The 15,866-nt window shown below is 31.6% G+C and overlaps 1 protein-coding gene across 1 annotated transcript in view; it reads right to left on the reverse strand.

Moving 5' to 3' along the window:
* Nucleotides 1-15,866, reverse strand: part of LOC134686794 (mediator of RNA polymerase II transcription subunit 14-like) — a 50,977-nt gene extending 35,111 nt beyond the window's left edge. The window contains exons 1-10 of the mRNA XM_063546566.1: nt 15,726-15,866; nt 7,970-8,127; nt 4,165-4,191; nt 3,161-3,266; nt 2,717-2,811; nt 2,287-2,365; nt 1,837-1,966; nt 1,248-1,288; nt 711-798; nt 300-407 (exon numbers count right to left, since the gene is read on the reverse strand). Of these exons, the coding sequence (XP_063402636.1) occupies nt 300-407; nt 711-798; nt 1,248-1,288; nt 1,837-1,966; nt 2,287-2,365; nt 2,717-2,811; nt 3,161-3,266; nt 4,165-4,191; nt 7,970-8,109 (814 nt within the window). The 5' untranslated portion in view covers nt 8,110-8,127; nt 15,726-15,866. The remainder of the gene's footprint in view (nt 1-299; nt 408-710; nt 799-1,247; nt 1,289-1,836; nt 1,967-2,286; nt 2,366-2,716; nt 2,812-3,160; nt 3,267-4,164; nt 4,192-7,969; nt 8,128-15,725) is intronic.

The following is a 15,866-nucleotide window of genomic DNA, read 5'->3' on the forward strand; positions in this document are numbered from 1 at the left end:
TAATTTTTTTTTAAGTTTTATAAAATTTGAAATATATTATGCCATGGAAAGCAAAAGGCAAAAAATAATTTTGTATTTCTCAAATTAGAGTCTATAAAAAAATAATCAGAAGTTTCAGGGCCTATATATTGACCTTTTGAAATATGTTTTTTTTTAATTCATTTTTGTTACAAATTGTACTTTTCATAAGTATTTTACTCATTTTCTCATGTGCATGATGATTATTTTTTCATCTTTAATTTTTCAAAAGAATCTATCTTCATCATCCTGAGCGTATTTCAAAGCAGATATAAGGATACGTAAAACTTTATACAGGTCATGCAAAGGTCTGTTGTTGTCCACCAATCGTGACTGAGCTAACTGATGTATATAGTTGACTTGTAAGGAATGTACCAGGGACTTTCCATCTGTAAATATACAAATAGTCAGTTCAAATACTGTTAAAACTTTTTGTCAAATCTGTACAACCACTATTTTTTTCTGTATAAATTGTATTGGATAATGTTAAGAAATAATATTGCATCATGGGGGATTCCTGAATGTAATTTTTTATACTTTGTTCATTTGCAAAGATGTCAAACATATGCATTTATTAATTGATTGACTGTTGATTGTGTTACACCGCATAAATATGCATTAAGGACAGTAGTCAAAGTTCTAAACTGTCATCTTAGGGTGTTTACAAAAAAATCTGAATTATTTCCCCTTACCTCCAGTGTCTGGGTCCTCCACCAAAATGTTTATGTCCAGTAGCCTCCAAGGAATTGTGGGACTGTCTCCCATCAATGTTAAGATCACCTGTAATAAAACAAATATTCTTCATTCATCAATGGTTTCTAGTGTAACAACTATTTCACACTTTTTGATGTTGAGATTTTCAAAGCTGACTAAATAAATGTTGGATTTTTTTTCATTGTGGAAGGCAGTATAATTGCTTATATCTTTGTCATTTGAACTCTGGTGTTTAGCTGTCATATTGGCAATCATTCACATTATTTTTATATTAACTTGTGACTGAAATAATAGGCTAAAGATTGAAACTATTGAACTGATAAAATTTACATAACTTTTGTGTTGGTAAAATTACAAATTATAACCCAACTTTCTTTTAAGATGTGGAAATCTTGTTTGGAATACTTTTTTTTAGTTTTGACAGAACCACCTGTTAATGTGTATAATCAACTTCATAGAGAACTGCCTTGTATGTTATGTTATGTAATGTAATGCAATTTCAATATCAGTCTTACCTCAAATTCATGTTCAACATGAAACTTTACTCTACCATTTTCTGAAATAAAATAATTATAAAACAATGATGATGAACGGTATAAGAAAGTAAGGCAGCAACCATTCGATTTTCTGGGGGGGGGGGCTATGAAAAAAAAATTTGTGCAAACTTTTTTTTTCGCCTTCGGCGAAGAACAATCTATTTTTTTAGCGACAAACCGTAAACAATTTTTTTCTTTCACTTTAAGCATTACATATAGTGGCAGCTGAGGGTGAAACAAACAAATTTTTTTTCTCAGGGTCCAAAACAAATTATTTTTTTCACCAAAAACTGGAAACAAACTTTTTTTTCCAAAAAAAAACCATAGCCCCCCCCCAGAAAATCAAATGGTTGCTGCCTAAGGTAAAGATCAATAATAGAAAATTTTCAAAAAAAAAATGAGATGTAAATTCTTCAATTTGAACTGTATATCTGTGTTAATATCTGGTACCCCTAAGTCTCTTGTCGTAAGAAAAAACTTCTGATAATACCAGTCTGTACTATATAACTTTGGACAGAGTCAACAGTAAACCTATATGATCCTGAGCAGTAACTGGTACCCTACATACCTATTCTAAGTTTCCTCATCTGAGGAGGAAGTTCTGATGATACCAGTCTGTACTGTATAACCTTGGTCAATGTCTGTAGTGTCTGTCTTTTCTCTGTTGGAGTAATGGCATCTGGAGGTACAATCTTTTCCTAAAAAGTTGAACAAGTTTTATTATACATGTATATGTACTCAATAGTCTTAATTCTTCTTAAACTTTGGGGCACTCAATTATTTAGCAGCTAAGAGTTTAAACTAAATAGTTCCTACATGTATGTCTGGACATTGGGGTTCGTCTACAAAACAATATGACAGTATTTAACTCCAGCACCTTGGAATCTTTAGCAATCCTCAGGTAGTGTTCTACATCCATATCTGTCCAGCTGTTTGGGAGGAATTGATCTTACAATGGACAGACGGACTATATATAACCCCCCTCCTCTTTGTAGAAATTACAACAAAAGATACATACCCTAATACAAGTAGGCAGTCTTGGATATGTACCCAACGTTAATACATCTATTGCACATGGTAAGGAGAAGTTTGGTAATCTGAAATTATAATCAATGATATTTGCCTGTATTATTTAAATGTACTAAAACATACCCATGATATCAAGGGTCGGTGACTGAATTAAAGTATCAAATTATGTATAATAGTTTACTTTTACAAATTGTGTCTTTTACCACATGTCAGCTAACAAATTGGACCTCATTAATTTAGTATTATAGTTGTTAAACTTGTGGAAATATCAGAACATTCAAACTACATGTATATATTGGTCAAATTTTATCATTTCTACTTTTTAGAAAATTCTTGGTTTATATTTAATAGATAATATTTTATGGATGTGACTAAGACTGCCGCTACAGGAAATCAAGGGAGAATGTATTTATACAAACCTAGCATTAACTAAAGTCTCCCTGGACATTTTGGCTAAGGTATCTGCTGTATCTATATACAACATGGACTGTTGTTCCAGGAAATTACAGATCTCCTGCAAAAAAAATTTTCACAATACAAAATGAAGTGATACATGTTAACCTCTTTTAAAAAAGTTTCATTAATTTCCGTTTTGATATGCTGTGTTGTTCAAGATTCAAACTAGTTTATACATATTTTATTTACTCAAAGTAAAATGGATTGAACACAAGACACCATACGTATGAAGTCCACTCTGAATAACAATATATCACACAATGATGACATGAATTTACAAATAAAATAAAGTTACAATTCCAATTGTAAAATCAATCACATGTAGCCCATGTTCTATTAGAATTAGAACAACTGCTTTGTCTCCATTGCGAAAAAAATTTCACATAAAAATCTTAGATATTACTTACTGTGCATTTATCTACTTTATTAGAAGTACTGGCCCATTTCACTAGTGCCAACAGTCTGATAAACAGCTGACGAGTTCGACTGGCAAACTGTACGATTTCTATTTTTCTGAAGAAAAAAAATCTTTTATTAAATTATTTATACTTTCAATAATTGGCTCACTCAATAAGTTTTCAAAACATTCACATGCTGTTTATGAGTCAATTACATTTTGGCATTTTCTAAGAACATAATGTGCCTAAATAGTATTAGTTCCTGAAACATGCAGTATTAACTAAAGATCACTTAAAAATCCTGTTTGAGGAAATATTTAAATATTGAAAAAAAAATCCTTGAAATTGATGTTAATACAAATGTATAAAGAAGGAAGCACTAATTTCTTTTACCTTGTTCTTTTTATGAGTATGGGAAAATCATTAAAATATAAGGACTATAATACATGTAATAGCCTTTTATTTTGTTTATATTGTAATTGTAAAATAAAGATGTATAATTATGTTAATATTAAATAAAACTTATGAAACATATTGTCTTATATAAACTTTGATTACACTGAAACTTTTCCATACATTATTGTTGAATATTCATGATTACTTGGATTTCAAGTAATCTGATTGGTTGATTTAAAGTTTTAGCGCTGAGTTTCGAGTTTCTTTGTTTAGAGTTTAAAGGAACTAATGAAGTCGAAATGGACAGATGTTTATGTCCAGTAGCTTTGAAGTTATTGAGAGTTTATATTGAATAGTGATGATTGTATTGTATCGACAGACTTGACATTTTGACAATTTGTAAGCTGTCATATAAATATCACTGTGTGATATACCATTATGTACATTTTATTTGGTTTGTGCCACAGCAGTAACAACCTTGCTCCACAAGTTTGGTGTTTTACATTACTGATTAATAAATATCCTGAACCCTAGCTATAGTAGCAAAGTGACTTTAGTTTTCCTTAAACCCTAAAAGTCATCTATTACGTACAGACGACAAAAGATCACATACTTACCTATCCATATCAGTTTTTCTAGGTAACCTACAATTATAAACAGTAAAATTATAGGTAGATGTAAACAAATAATTAAAACATCACTTAGGCCATGGAAAATTAATTGTTTGTTTCCCCTAACATGGGAAAATTTTATAGACCCAGGCAACATTCCAATACTGTTAGTTATCTTTATAAAAAATAAAAAAAATTTGAACAGAGTATATACCTATAGAGTCAATGTGGAATTTCACTTACATTTCCACTATGTTAAAACATAGATAACACACCCATACATTTGTAGTTAAGATATAGAAATGTAAGAGAAAAATAATAATAAAAAGAATTTATTTATACTACATCGTGCATGAACTATATATTTACAATAAACATGATTCAGAGATCACCTCACCTTAATCAAGTGTGTTGAGGAACATGCATGTGTTACACACAGTAAAACATGTTTTAAATAAACAAGTAAAATCATGATAATACAAATCTTGCATGTTTTCATTTTGTTCAGTGCACCTCTGATACATTTGATTTGATTTGGTTTTTTTTTTATGCTGGTAAGAATACCCAATTTCAAGCTCAAATGTTTTATTGATTATAAATACATGTATCAAAGGGAGTTGGAGAACTGGCGAAGCCTCTATATAATAAATACATGTATCAAAGGGAATTGGAGAACTGGTGACGTTTATTGATTATAAATACATGTTTCAAAGGGAGTTGAAGAACTGGTGAAGCCTCTATATAATAAATACATGTATCAAAGGGAATTGGAGAACTGGTGACGTTTATTGATTATAAATACATGTTTCAAAGGGAGTTGAAGAACTGGTGAAGCCTCTATATAATAAATACATGTATCAAAGGGAGTTGGAGAACTGGTGAAGCCTCTATACCGGTAAATCCAGTGTTCTAACCAGGGTCTTTTAGCATCATGTGATGCTTAACAGGGTTCTCAGTAAGGATTTTTAAAGGCGACTCCAGGGACTCGTCATTTTTAGCCATGATGAGTCCAACAGCAGGAAGAGAAAAAAATATGTTGCAATATAATGTAATATTTTAGTCTCCATTTCCTAATAGAGCAATGCAATGACATTAAATTCAGATCCCTTTTAAACTTTTGCTACAAAATTTTGATATTTGTGTTTAACTGTGTTCAGTTTATACCAAATATTTCAATCTTGATGCATCTGTGGACTCACCAGTGAGAAAAGTATTCGAGTTGATGAAAATGGTGAGTCCAGACAGATTTTGATGAGAGAACCCTGTGCTTTATTGCTAGAATGTGATGCTATATGAAATTATTTACTTATAGATAGTGTTATGGATGTGATGCTATTATTTTTAGAAACAAAATGGTATTTCAAAATTTCCTGTTTACATTGTACCTGAATGATATTAAATATTCTTAAGAACATTGTACATCCTCTCCGATAAGATACATGTAACATACAGATTTTTTGCTATAAATAGATTATTGCGAAAAATGGGTGAAAGTATAGCAAAAATTGCATTTAAAATTTTGATAGTATTATTAAGATGCAGCATTGTAAGAAGTTAAAGAAATCGATTTTTTTTTTTTTTTTGGTAAATCGCAATAATAAAAGGACACATAAATTTCTGAATTTACTTCAGTGTTCAGTATTAACATGATTAATATGATTATTATAGATTATGGATTTTCTAGCTTGAGCATTTGAGCTGGTACGGGGAAAATGTGAGAAAAGTATTCGAGTTGAGATGACCAATGATAATCTGTTTATCGCTATTATACCTACTAGAACACACCCGCGAAATCGCGGGCATTTAGAGCGTGGTTGAAAGAATGTAAAGTGTTGTAGGAAGATTTACTGACTTGTGAATTTCAAGAAAAGTATCAGTATGTAATAGGTACTTGGGGACAGGAAAATGTTTTTTTTTAACCCTCCTTCTTTATTTTCTAAATTCCTATTTTTTTGTTTTCTATTAATTTCATTATGAACATACATGTAATATATTATGAACATTCCAGTCAGGGGCCTGTAATTCAGTGGTTGTCGTTTGTTTATGTGTTTCATATTTGTTTTTCGTTCATTTTTTGTAAATAAATAAAGCTGTTAGTTTTCTCGTTTGAATTGTTTTACATTGTCATTTCAGGGCTTTTTATATCAGACTATGCAGTATCGGCTTTGCACATTGTTGAAGGCCGTAAGTTGACCTTTAAATGTTAATTTCGGTGTCATTTTGGTCTCTTGCGCAGTGCTTTCTCATTGGCATTCATACCTCATCTTCTTTTTTTGTAAAACACTTTATGACTGGAGAATTTCAGAAAAGGTATCAAAAGTCATATCTAGTTTGGGACAGGATAATTGTTTTTCTAGCCCGGCTCCTCCTTTTTCCACAAAAGAAATCCTTTTTTTCGTTTGTTAGTTCTCTATTAATTTTAATGATACATGGATAATTTTAGCGCTTATCTGTATATTATGAACATTCATAAAAGGGGGGATCGCACCGGGAGAGGTCCTGATCCCGATATCCCGGTCTTAAGAACATGAAATCCCGAGGTTCCGAATTTAATATAAATTAAAAATCTCGACAACCTGAAATTCGAAAAAAGAAATCCCGTATCCCGAAAAGGTTTGAATGTCACATGGATAATTTTAGCGCTTACACATCTGTATATTATGAACATTCATAAAGGGGGGGTCGCACCGGGAGGGGTCCTGATCCCGATATCCCGGTCTTAAGAACATGAAATCCAGAGGTTCCGAATTTATTATAAATTAAATATCTCGACAACCTGAAATTTGAAAAAAGAAATCCCGTATCCCGAAATGGTCAATCCTGAAATTTCGATCTTAAAAACACCCGTTCCGTCCCGAAAAGGTCCTACTTCATTTATTACTATAAATAAAGTATATTTTGTTTTAAATTCAATTCTCAGTTTAATAATCGATCCACGGCGGTCATTGATATATTATACAGACACTCTCTATTTAATAATCTCTGTGACCGCCGTGGATAGTAAACTTGAAAATGGTATCAAACAGAAAATACACTTTATTCTTAGTATATGTATTTGTTTCAAAGTATACAATAAACGCAAGCGAGAGGTCTCATCTGAATTAAAATTTGGTCCAATGATGGATATCAGACAGAAAATACACTTTATTCGTAGTATATGTATGATAAAAGTATACAGAAAACGCAAACAGGAAGTCTAATCTGACTTAAAATTTCGTCCAATGACGGGAACATATCCGGACGCCTTTTTTCTTGTTTTTCTCCCAAAATAACTCAATCTGGAAAATCTTATGAATGGATGACAAATGCGATTATGCACTGTACATATAGGACACAAAGGCATGAAGATTCGTTTATTGTGGAAAGAAGAGAAGCGACACCCAAAATGAGGTCTTCTCGTTTAATAGTATAGATGACAACATGTCAATTTCATTATATTTAGCAACACCACTTGTTTTCTATCAATAATTTTCATATCACTGGAATCTGGTGAGAAAGGTAATGATCACTCAACAAGATCAAAGGAAAATTTCATAAACTAGCGAAAAAGCAAAATAACAAAAAAGAAACAAACTCCAGGGAAAATTAAAGTCGCAAAGTTCCCTAACAAGGAGAACGGATAACAACTGTCCTATTCATGACTTGGTACAGGCAATTTCTTATGTATTATATTCTAAATTTTTAGTTTGTTATTGTTCAGTTGTGTATTATACAGTGTACAATATAACATGTATTTACATATAATCAATAAAAATCTATCTAACATATATACATATGTATTTATATATCTTCTAAATGATAACAAACTTACAATTCCGACAAAACAGTAAGTTCATGGTATGTCCTCTGTATGATATTTTCCATCAGATTGGCTAGCGGCATGGTCTCCCCTCCTCTTGGGCCTCCATGATGGACCATCATCTGACCACCATCTGCCGGTGGCATCTTCATTTTTCTTGTTAATTGATCCTTTCAAAAACAAAAATTATTAATAATAGGCTGTTAATCTTTTGGTCACGAATGTCTTATAAAGAAAAGGGGGGAGTAAATTAACAGTTTAGAACACACCTTTAACCCTGGACTCAACGGTCTCAACCACTTACTTTCCCATCAATTGTCTTATCTACACTAGACCACAGGATTTCTTAAGTCGGAAACGTAATAAAATTGAGAATGAAAACCGAAAATGCATGTGTCTAAGAGCGAAACAACCTGACCAAAGAGCAGAAACAGCCCAAGGCCTCTAATAGGTCTTCAGCACAGCAAGAAAATCCTGCCCTAATAGCCAACTTACACATTTGATTTCTGTAATTGTTCTTAAGGGTGTTTAAGTACATGTAGCAATATGACTGTATAACACTTTATTTTAATGAAGAAAAAAAATCTAAAGGATAATTCATACACTAGGTTGGTAAAGGGTAATTTTGGTGCAACGTTTTCAGCCTTTTTATTTCACACGTTTGGATGTTTTGACTTTTTAATTTTCCTATTCCCCTGTTAGGTTTGATGTGCTTGCTTTATGTTTCCCCTTATTTATTTTCTGTGTTTTGAGATGGCAAATATAATTTCTCATCTTGGTAATTTAGTCTTGCATCTAATTAAAAGTAAACAAGTACAAAAAATGTACTCTTGAACTGAATTTTAATGTGTGTATTGTTCATGTTGTTATGCGTTTACTTTTCTACAATGGCTAGAGGTATAGGGGGGGGGGGTTTGAGATCTCACAAACATGTTTAACCCTGACGCATTTTTGTGCCTGTCCCAAGTCAGGAGCCTCTGGCCTCTGTTAGTCTTGTTTAATTTTATTTTTAGTTTCTTGTGTACAATTTGGAAATTATTATGGCGTTCATTATCACTGAACTAGTATATGTTTGTTTATGGGCCAGCTGAAGGACGCCTCCTGCTGTGGGAATTTCTCGCTACATTGAAGACCTGTTGGTGACCTTCTGCTGTTGTTTTTTTCTTCGGTCGGGTTGTTGTCTCTTTGACACATTCCCCATTTCCATTCTCAATTTTACTAATTCAAATTCAGCATGGATATTGATTTAAATTACATTTGACATGTATATATATATATATATAAAAGTCTATAAAAAGGACCAACCAGCAAATTTACTATAATAGAATAGGCGATACTATGCAGATAAGGAAAAAATTATATCAGTCTAAAGATTTGCACAACGGTACTGATATAACGTGTTATTAAACGAAAATGTTGTTATAAAATCGTGTTGACAAATATTTCGGCTCAACAAATGGCCTTCTTCTTGTGTCACAAGTTTTAACAATACTGAGTTTTAACAATATCCTCAGTATTGTTAAAACTTGTGACACAAGAAGAAGGCCAATTGTTGAGCCGAAATATTTGTCAACACGATTTTATAACAACATTTTCGTTTAATAACACATTATATCAGTACCGTTGTGCAAATCTTTAGACTGATATATATATATATATTAATGAAGTGGTTTCAAGGATATTATTTGTTTCGATCCCTAAAACTTCATCAATTGCCTTTTACTACTTAACATGCTTAAATAAAATTGTATCAATAAGTTATGTAATAAGGTTCATCATATTACTACGAATATTTTTTTCAAAGCAGAAGCTAAGAGGTGACAGCATGGTTTTTGTGTCCATTAATATCATGATCTGCAAGAATGGACTAGTAACATGAGTAATACACTTCTAGTATTTTTTTCCTTAAAATGTACATGATGTACAACATTGTACAATTTTATTTCTTATTTTATAAGTTTTTCACAATATCTATTTTCCAAGCAAGATTTTCTTAATTTAATTCCACATGTTTCTGTGTTCAGATCGTCACCCTAATCATACACCTATTTAGAAATTTGCACTGGCTGAACTAAAAATTTGCCAAGCTTGAACATGTTGAACTACATGTATTGATGTCATACATTGTGGCGAAAGATTTTTTCTATTATGACATCAACATTCAACAGGAACCTTTGAGATGTCAATTTAATTATGGCAGACAAATAGCAATGAGGTGTATTTGTAACAACTAGGAGACAGTATTGTATGACAAATGAGATTCAATGCAGCGTTCCAACACCATCAATCATTTCAATTGGTGTTTTATAACTCTCCTGTCAAAATTGGTATCTTCAACTTTTATATACAGATACAAATATTAAACCATTAGGTGAAGGTGAAGTTAAATGATAATAATTACATTAAATGTATGATACTTTAATCTGATTGGTTAACTGCACATCACATGTTATTTCTTAAATTTATAAGCAATTGCATTACTCAATAAAACTTTTCATTCATGATTACAGGTGGTCCCACAATAAAGTGCACAGGTGAATTAAATCAAACAATTATAAACTTCAAGATCATAGCTAAAAATTGTAATTATAAGTGTTGAATGCTTCTTTTTGTAATTTCATAGGGTTGTAAAAGCGTTGACCATGCACATATTTTTAGAATGAAGCGCGGAATGAAGAGCTTTTGCGCTTCATACAAAATGTACTTCGGTCAACGCTTTTACACCCCATTGAAGTTAAAAAAAGAACATTCAATTCTTAATTGATATAAGGAGATTTTTCTAATTTGTGACAACTTAACTACTAATTACTAAATTAGTTATTAATACACATTACATTATCTTTTTTAAGCTAAATCGTAGAAATTTTTTCAATTCATGACAGTATTATTTCATACCAGCGAAATTTTCAAAATGCCCATGGGGGTTTTGCGTGCAAGATGGCTGTCCTAATCCCAAGAGACCTTCGAAGGGATCTGCATATACATTTTAATGTTGTTTTTTTGGCTTCTACATACATGACATACTTTTATATGGAAATTTTTATTTTAATAAAAATGATTAATTACTGAGAGAGAAATTTATATTTTTGCTAGAATTATTATTTTTCTGTTCCTAAGGAATTTATTTATTTAAATGCTATATTCTTTTCGTCATACTGAATTTGTCATTACTTTTTTATTGGTTTGTTAGTTGAATTCTACTCACTTTCGTTTACCTATTAAATAACATACCTTTTTACTTCACTCCAAGATTTGCTTTCACACGGTTAACACTTAAATGTAGTTCTTATTATATATTATTTTTTGAAATTTGAGTTGAAGCGTCGATCAACACATTTTGGTAGTTTGAGAACATTTTTTTTTTGGTCCTTTAGAAAGTGTGTAATCATGCTGGTGCACGACAATTTTCTAAAGATATTGATGAATATGTAAAGAATGAAGCTTTTTATGGTGCTATTCTTGGTCCTTTCAAAAGTAATCCCTTCAGAGATGGTCTTAGTTTATCTCCATTGAACTTGGTTCCAAAAGCTGATTTGGAGGAAAGAAGGGTTATAATGGATCTTAGTTTTCCCAAAGGTAACTCTGTTAATGATAGCATTGACAAAAATGAGTATTTGGGAAATAAGGTTGATTTACATTATCCAAATGTGGATAAACTTGTAGAGATTATCAAGAAGAAAGGTCCACAGTGTCATATTTTTAACGCGATTTGCGCCGGGCTTACAGACAGTTTCCGCTAGATCCCAAGGATTACAATTTAGTAGGTTTTTCTTGGCGCAATCATATTTTTGTGGACAGAGTATTGCCCATGGGTTTGAAATCGTCGGCTTATATTTGTCAAAGAATCACAAATGCAGTTTCTTATATTGTTAAAAAGTTTGGTGTCGAAGTCGTTAATTATTTGGACGATTTTGCTGGCGCTGACTCTCCAGACACAGCTGATAATTCATTTCAGATTTTAAAGCAGGTGCTAGACAATTGTGGTTTAGAGGAATCGCTAGAAAAAGCCTGCCCCCCCATGTTCCAGGATGTCTTTTTTAGGTGTCTGGTTTGATACAGAGAAAATGACGTTAGAAGTTGCTCCTGCTAGGCTTACTGAAATTTTGGCTTTGGTTAATGCTTGGTTGTTAAAAAGTTAGGTGTTCAGAAAAGAAGTACAATCGTTGATTGGAAAGTTAAATTTCATAGCCAGTTGTGTCAAACCTGGTAGAATATTCATTTCTAGAATTTAAAATTTTTTGAGAGAATTTGTTTTTGATGATCAGTGTTTAGAATTATCGGAGGAATTCAAAAAGGGCATTTTCTGCTGGTCAGAATTCTTACTGATTTTTAATGGTATTTCCATTTTAAGTCTGGGAGAATGGACAGAACCAGATCAGTTTTTCTCATGTGACGCATGTTTGTCTGGATGCGGTGGTATTTCATCTTCACAGTATTTCCACTGTGCTTTTCCAAGTTTTATTAAAGCGCAAAATTTGCATATTAATTCTTTGGAATTGTTGACTGTGATCGTTTGTTTAAAAGTGTGGGTTCGAAAGGGAAAGAAAATTTGCATTTATTGTGATAATGCCGTTTCTGTGCAAGTCATAAACCATGGTCGTTCGAGAAGAAGGTTTTTACAAGCTTGTTTAAGAGAAATTGCATTTATTTGTGCTATAAATTAAATGAGTGTGAAATTAAAGCGATTCACTTGAATGGAAAAGATAACAAGAGTTTCAGATTTGTTATCTACATGTAGGTGGGATTTGTCTCCCTTTTATCAGTCGGAATTTTTTTAATCTTGTCAACAAACAGTCTTTTCAGGAAATTGAAATAAACGATTTTCTTTTTAGGTTTCAACATGAGTGGTGATTTAGTCAGGTTGAAAGGAGAAGCAAGATGTTCAATAAATAGTGCTTATGCAGTTGGTACCAGAATTTTTTTTAAAACACAATGGAAAACATTTTTTCTGTTTTGTAGTTTTTATGAATTAGTGCCTTTACCTTGTTCAATAGAGAATATATGTTTATACTGTCAGTTTTTAAGTCGGTCATTTAATAGCACTGACTCGGTTAGAAATTTATGTTAATGGTGTAAAGTGTCTTCATTTGTATTTGGATTTAGATTTTCAGCATTTAAATTCTTTCTATTTTAAATTATTTTAAAGGTTTAAAAAGAGTAAATCCGCATGAAGTTAAATCAGCCTTTCCCATTTCTCCGAATATTTTATTGCAGTTTAAAAGTATTTAAAATTTTGAGGAGAGTAATCATCATACTTTTTGGTGTTTATTTTTGTTTGCGTTTTTTCTTGTGTGCCGAAAGTCTAATTTGGTAGGCACCGCAGATGACCTGTTGAAATGTCTAAAAAGGAAGGATATTTTTGTAAAACACAATATATTGCTCGTAAATTTTAATTGGTCCAAAACTATACAACTTGGTGAAAGGAATTTGCAAATTCCTCTTGTTAAATACTTTTTCTCCTCTTTGTCCTTTTACTGCCTATGTGTCCATGTGCGATAAATTTATTGTTCCAGACTCAGCTTCAGCTTTTGTTGTTAAAAAAATGGTGTTTTAAAACCAGTTACTTACAATATGTTCAATGCCTTTTTGAAAAAATGAATTACAAGTATTGGCTTGGATGCAGGTAAATTTTCAACTCATAGTTTTAGAAGGGGTGGTGCCACATGGGCTTTCAAATGTGGTGTACCATCTTATTTAATTCAACTTCAAGGTGACTGGAAAAGTTCTGCATGTAAACTTTATCTGCGTTATGGTTTGAATGAAAAGCTAATTGTAGCAAATAAAATGATGTCTCATTGTTAACTGTTTTCTAATACTTTATTCTCATTTATGAGGCAAAGTTTGGTGCAGAAGCACTTTGATTTTGAGTAATTTGTTTTTTAAATACTTTTCTGATTTAAAGAATACAGAGATACAAGCGTTTGGTGGCATAAATAGTGAACGTTTGCTATGGAAAATAAGACATGGCTATTTTAATAATATCGAATTTTGTAATGTTTTAATTCATGTTGGTACTAATGATATTTTTGCAATAACTAGTTATCAATATAGGGTTAATATTGATTTAATTATTCAGGAAATTAGGTGTGTAAACGCCTCCTGTAGAATTATTTTATCGTCAATTTTACCTAGACCAGTATATTTTAGGATGTCTGACCGCTTAGTTCAGGATTTTAATTCACAACTTTTTGATTTTTCTCAAACAGGATGTGCGAAGGTTAATTATATGCCAGTTTGTAAGTCTTTCTATGACAGACTTCATAGACCTATATTCCCTTTATTTCACAAAACTGACCTGTTGCATTTGAATCATGCTGGAATTCAAAAATTTTTTCATTTTATAGCCAATACTTTGGCTCATTTGAATTGAGGGAACACTCTCTTATGTATTAACAATTTTTGAATTTCTATATTGGTCATTCTTAAATTTGTTTATTGAATAGTATTGAACTATTGTGTTGTGTGAATTCATTTCATTAGCCTAATAAATGTTTTTATTGTATTGGTTGTTTCATGTTTTTGAAAGTAATTTGGAAATTTTTATTTTAATAAAAATGATTAATTACTGAGAGAGAAATTTATATTTTTGCTAGAATTATTATTTTTCTGTTCCTAAGGAATTTATTTATTTAAATGCTACATTTGTATATTCTTTTCTTCATACTGAATTTGTCATAACTTTTTTTTATTGGTTTTTTAGTTGAATTCTACTCACTTTCCTTTATCTGTTAAATTACATACCTTTTTACTTCACTCCAAGATTTGCTTTCACACAGTAAGCACTAAGTTCTGATTATATATTATTTTTTTAAATTTGAGTTGAAGCGTCGATCAACACATTTTGGTAGTTTGAGAACATTTTTTAACCCTCCCACCCGTGCCCATTTTTACTTTTGGGTATTTCAATATTTTCTCTACTGGTTTAGGGTTAATAGACCACTTTCGAGTTCATCAGTCACCGGCAAAAACTTGTCAATTATACACGCCTTTATGACGTCATTTACCAGATAGAGGGGCTCGCCTGTATCCCTGCACTATTTACGTTCATCAAGCGTCTTAGTGATCATCTTTGTGCAGAATAAACTAGAAATAATGGTTGCTCTGTAGGTAATTACTGACATTTCCCTAATGACAGCAGTGTTGATTGTCAATTTTGAAAATTCAATTTGCCGAATAATTCGTACAATATAGAATTATAGTTTTCCAACCACTCGCTCAACATTAGAAGGAAGAGACGACACCCCTTAATGCACAAATGACGATTTTAAAGTTGCGTATAATTGACGAGTTTTTTCCGGTGACGGATGAACACAAAAGTGGTCTATTCTTATATATTAACAATTTTTGAATTTCTATATTGGTCATTCTTAAATTTGTTTATTGAATAATATTGAACTATTGTGTTGTGTGAATTCATTTCATTAGCCTAATAAACGTCGTTTATTAGCCTAAAGTCATTGTAAAATTTAACTGTTTTATGGACAAAATTGCTATCTCAAAATTTCAATTTGGGAGCCTCCATGGGGGAAATCCCCCACAAATAGTGACAGTTGGCAGGTATGTAAAATATTTTCAAATAGCAGCGTCTTAAGAGGCTATTTTAAATTGTAAAATACTAAACAAATCATTGTCAAATGTGAAAATGAGTGGACATATGCATATAATTGTAAATAATCAAACAATGGTCTGTATTATCGATTGTATGAAATTAACGTTCTTAAAAATCACATATTACTATTTAAGAAGTGTAATGTGTAATAATGCTAACCTATTCACCCCTTCAATCATATGATATCATGTTGTAATTCACATTTCTAAAAAATATAACCAATTGCAAAAATCCCCGTTTTCCAAAATACATTCTGATGACTTCCGGAAGTTATTTTTCCCTTCATTAGATCGTCAAGTC

This window comes from Mytilus trossulus, chromosome 10, assembly GCF_036588685.1.
Source record: "Mytilus trossulus isolate FHL-02 chromosome 10, PNRI_Mtr1.1.1.hap1, whole genome shotgun sequence".
In the NCBI taxonomy this organism is placed as follows: Eukaryota; Metazoa; Mollusca; class Bivalvia; order Mytilida; family Mytilidae; genus Mytilus; species Mytilus trossulus.